Consider the following 5293-nt stretch of genomic DNA (forward strand, 5'->3'; position numbering starts at 1 on the left):
GGGTACCCGATATTTCTGGCCACCCTGTAGAAGCTGATTTTTGATTCTTTTTGAAGTTTTGAACTTTGAACAAAAATTTAAAAAAAATTTCAAAATGAAAAAATTGAGCGAATTTGAGTCCAAAAAAAAGGCAAAAACGGATTCCGATTTCCTAGGGGAAAATATTATTTTTGGGGACCACTACCAAATTACCAATTGAATTTACCACCACCACTCCTAGCGGCAGACGAGCGCACCGCACACAACAGTCCAGCTGATCAGCTGACGGAGCACAAACATGAAAGTTCAAGTAGAAAGTCAAAAAAAGTAGCATTGTTTACATTTTTTTATCTTTCGCGCCTTCACTCTGAAGTCTGAAGATTTTCGCAAAGAATTTCAATTATTAATAATTAATTAATTAATACTTATTTCCAATTGTATTACCATTATAAACTTCGTGACGTGCTGTTTCTGAAACGAATCAACAAAGTACAATCGTTGAAGGTTTCAAGTTTTAAAACCATGAGCTGAAAGATTACAATAATAATATGAACTTTCAATAATCCATACGGAATTGAAAATCGTTGGTATTTTTCGTACCTATGCTGAAAAAATGGTGGGTACCTTCTATTAGTATACCTTCTTTTGATAATTCCGTAGATCCAACTTTATATATCATTTGGTACAATGATCTTTTTTTACATAGCGTCGCAGTCAAGCACCCAGTCGAGTACAGAAAAGAAATTTTGACGAGAAAGATTCTCCACCAGATCCTAAAAAAAGATCTGCAGCGAATGCTTGTATGAGAAAGATTAAATCGATTGATGATGTTTTCGACGATGAGCAGAAAGTAGAAACTCCAGTCTCAGCATCTATTCATGTGAGTCATAAATCTGCAGTCCTTTTGTGTTTCATGTTTTGCCGGTTCCATCATCGCTACGTTTTTTAATTTACAGGAAGAATTAATTCGATCTATACTCTCCAAACCGTTCAAAGTTCCTATACTCAATTATAGCGGCAATGGAGGATCTAGAGCTCTTGGTATTAAGAGAGATGGTGTCCGAAGAGCTTTACACGATCCCACCGAACCCGGTGCATTGGTTCTGTACACTCCGCCACAACTCAGCGCTCATGATTTATTGAAAATTGATAAGTATGTTTTATTAGCGTAATATTTTTCATTCAACTAGTCCATTAATAAATAAAGAGCGTATTTAATTTACAGAGATAAACAATTGGTTCACGTTGTTGTCGATCCGATACTTTCGAATATTTTGAGACCTCATCAAAGAGAAGTATGAAAATATTTCAAACCTTATTAGAATTTTACTAAAAATATTACTGAGTAATACATAATTCTTTGCAATTCTTCAGGGAGTACAATTTATGTACGAATGTGTAACTGGTCAGAGAATAGAAAACGCTTACGGTTGTATAATGGCTGATGAAATGGGTCTTGGTAAAACTTTACAATGCATCACATTATTATGGACATTGATACGACAAGGTCCTGAAGCTAAACCTCTTGTTGATAAAGTTATTATCGTTTGTCCAAGTTCATTAGTAAAAGTAAGTTGATTATTTGGTGTTTAATTTATAATTCCATCAAACACGCGAATAAACTAAAACATTGCAGAATTGGTGCAATGAAATAACGAAATGGTTGGGAAATCGAACATCGGGTTTACCAATTGATGGCGGAGGTAGAAATGAAGTCATTAATAAGTTGAATGGTTTCGTTCAGAAAAGATACGGTCGAATCATGCAACCAATTTTGGTCATTTCCTATGAAACGTTTCGAAGTTACGCAGATATACTACGTAAAGGAGACATCGGTTTGGTATTATGTGATGAAGTGAGTTGAACACATTTTGATGAAAATTGAATAATTTTATGGTTCACGTACTATTCATAAAATTCCTTTTACAGGGCCATCGTTTGAAAAATTGCGAAAATCAAACATATCAAGCTCTCAGCAGTTTACCAACAAAACGACGAGTTCTACTCTCCGGGACGCCTATACAGAATGATCTGTTGGAATATTTCAGTTTAGTTCATTTCGTCAATCAAGGAATTCTAGGAACCGCCGCAGTAATCAATTCTTCCTATACGTTGTAATTTTAGTTATGATTTAAAAATAGAATACTAACAACAGCTGCATCTCGTAGGAATTTCGAAAGCACTATGAAAATCCTATTTTGAAAGGACAAGACTCGTGCGCTACTGAAGCTGAACGAAAAAAAGCCGGCGAACGTTTAGAAGAATTGATCTCTTTAGTGAATAAATGTCTCATTCGAAGAACATCAACTTTACTGTCGCAGTACCTTCCACCCAAGACGGAGCAAGTTGTTTGCATTAAAATGTCAGCTTTGCAGACTTCGTTATATCAACACTTGATGAAATCTGATGCAGTTCGAAGAACCGTCAAAGGTACTCGTATTTATAAAATAGACCCATTGTTTAAAAACTTGGATAGTTTTTTAAAAGTATAATTTATTTTTTATAGGATCAGAAAACAAGGTGTCTTTAACTGCGCTTTCTATGATCACTTCTTTGAAAAAACTATGCAACCATCCAGATCTAGTATGGGAGAAAATGTCATCAAATTCTGACGGCTTTGAAGGAGCTACAAAATTACTTCCTAATGAATATGCTAGTTGGCAAAAGAAGTAATACTCGTGAAATTTTCCCTATCCGTTCGACAAATTACTTACTGATCATTAAAATTGTTATTTTCTTGCAGAAATATTCTGAAAATTGAATTATCGACAAAACTGATGGTGCTGGATTGTATGTTAGCTGTAATTAAAACAACAACGAATGATAAAATTGTATTAGTTTCCAATTATACGCAAACACTGGACCTATTTGAAAGACTTTGCCGATTGCGTAACTATAATTACGTCCGTTTAGATGGTTCTATGACTATTAAAAAAAGAGCGAAGGTAAATGATTAATTTATTTACATTTATTAACAAAAAATACGAAATTAATTCGATTTTTTTTTCAATTCAGGTGGTCGAATCATTTAATTCATCCCCATCTGAATTTATTTTCATGCTGAGTTCGAAAGCTGGAGGCTGTGGATTGAATTTAATTGGAGCCAATCGTTTAGTAATGTTTGATCCTGACTGGAATCCAGCCAATGATGATCAAGCTATGGCCAGAGTATGGCGTGATGGACAAAAGAAACCCTGCTTCGTGTATCGATTCTTGGCGGTAACACCCAGCATATAAAATGACTAGAAACCTCATCTCGATAAATTATTAATATTTTTCATAATCTTAGACCGGAACCATCGAAGAAAAAATGATGCAACGCCAAGCTCACAAAAAAGCTCTAAGCTCGACAGTCGTAGACTGTGAAGATGATGTAGCCCGGCATTTCAGTTTATCGGAATTGCGATCGTTGTTCCAATTGGAAGAAAATACCATCAGTGATACTCACGATAAGTAAGTTTTTGTTTCACTTTCAAAATTTTTATTTGCAATTATTAATAAAATATTTTGTGTTTTTTTTGTCACAGAATCAAATGTAATCGTTGTGTGAACGGAATACAAACCAAACCACCCCCACCGGACAGTGACTGCACCAATGATCTATCCTGCTGGCATCATTGCTCAGATAAAAGATGGCTGGTTGATCCGATTTTAAAACAGTGCTGGAGTGCTGGAATTTCCTTCGTGTTTTATCAACATTCGTACAAATACCACGAAGTAAATTTTTGCTCATTATAAACATTTTCAACGTTAGGTTATTTGAGTAAACTTGATTTTGTTTTACAGAAAACGCAAGCTCTTCAAAAGGAAAGTAATAAAGAAAACGAAGATTGTAACGGTATTGAAGAAGATGCGTGAATATTCAACTAAGATGACTAATTTTAATGTTTTTAATTATCTATTATTTCTTATTGTGTGAATTTAGAATAGTTTTTGTTCGTAACTTCTGAAGATTTTTTTTAATACAAAGTTACCTGTATGATGATTCTCGTGAACCCATTAATTTATGTTTTAAGGAGCTAAGTAATAAATTTTGTGATGAATTTTTTATCAAGTTGAAAGTTTTATTCTAATAATTTACTTCTTGGCTTTTTTGCAAACAATTATGTGAGTAAGGATTTCGACTGAAATAGGCGCCTTTTTATTATAATGTCAGTTTTAATGATTAAAAATATACTTGACTTGTGAAGGATTTAAAAAAAAAAAAAAAATGAAAAACCAAAAACTCATATTGAGACGTAATGAATATTGAGAAAAACATTTGAGAAAAAAATAAAAATCAAGTGGTATTTCCGGACAAAGTCATGATATGTTTTTGAATAATATCAAATGGATTAATAAATTTTATTAATTGTTCAAAATATGTAATAATTAATATGGCATTTCATTAAAATGGGCATTTGATGATTCGAGTATCATATCATTTATCAAACACAACACATGAAAATTGAAAATATGAAATGGAGAAGCAGAATCTTATTTTTTTACGTTTTTCTGACGGGCTTCCTCCAGCTTGAAAGTACATATATTTTTGTTGAATAGAAAAATTTTGCGTTGCGTGAAATTTTATTTTTGAAAAAATTGTGATGATGGTGAATGATTCATTCGCGACTGAAACAACCTCATTGGTTGCGCATTGTTGCCAGTCGTGTGACCCTATTTAGAAATGAAAACGAGAATTTCTCTCTGCGTTTTCTTGCACACTCGCAGTAGGTTCCAACAAACATCTTTAACCCTTGCAATGAATTGAATCTCAAAATGCAATTCATAGTACGAGAAAAATCATTTCCATCGTCAAAATGAAAATTATCAATTTTTTGGATAAGAAAATTATATTTTAAAATAAAAATTCTCGATAATCTTTGCGCAATTTCGACACTTACCTACCAAACAATAAACTGAAACACCACAACAATTTGCATTCAATTAACTTAATCCACTTTTTTTCCACACTTATGGAGTTGCTGACCAGCTATAAAAATATTATAAACAATTCAGAAAAAAACAAAGTCGTACTCGTAATACGAAGATTTTTATTTTCAAAATTGAAATTTTATCAACGTACGAAGGTATTTTTGAAAACTGGTAATAACAACATTATTTATCAACCTAACGAGTTCGAAACTTGAAAAAGACATAATTGAACAATTCAAAATCGTTCCAAAACCATATGAAATTTCAAAAGTGAAATCTTCAATTCAAAAAACCTATGGAAAAGAAACCAAAAAATACCGCGTCAATATGCGAGGTAAAATCTATCTTCAGATCCTGGCAACATTGCGGCCAACTAGGCGAACCTCGTCTTGTTTCATCA

At 33.1% G+C, this 5293-nt stretch overlaps 1 protein-coding gene across 1 annotated transcript; it reads left to right on the forward strand.

Annotated features, from left to right (window-relative positions):
* The first annotated feature begins 298 nt into the window (after window positions 1-298).
* On the forward strand, window positions 299-4029 carry okr (DNA repair and recombination protein RAD54-like okr). The gene is made up of 14 exons (XM_065350700.1): window positions 299-595; window positions 686-859; window positions 936-1132; window positions 1205-1274; window positions 1354-1548; window positions 1616-1834; window positions 1909-2070; window positions 2148-2409; window positions 2486-2648; window positions 2723-2924; window positions 2995-3198; window positions 3269-3432; window positions 3507-3696; window positions 3766-4029. Exons 1-14 carry the CDS (start codon window positions 593-595, stop codon window positions 3835-3837), a joined length of 2277 nt encoding a protein of 758 aa, XP_065206772.1. The 5' UTR covers window positions 299-592; the 3' UTR covers window positions 3838-4029.
* The last annotated feature ends 1264 nt before the right edge of the window (window positions 4030-5293 follow it).

The sequence above is a fragment of the Planococcus citri genome, chromosome 2 (genome assembly GCF_950023065.1).
Source record: "Planococcus citri chromosome 2, ihPlaCitr1.1, whole genome shotgun sequence".
Taxonomy (NCBI): Eukaryota; Metazoa; Arthropoda; class Insecta; order Hemiptera; family Pseudococcidae; genus Planococcus; species Planococcus citri.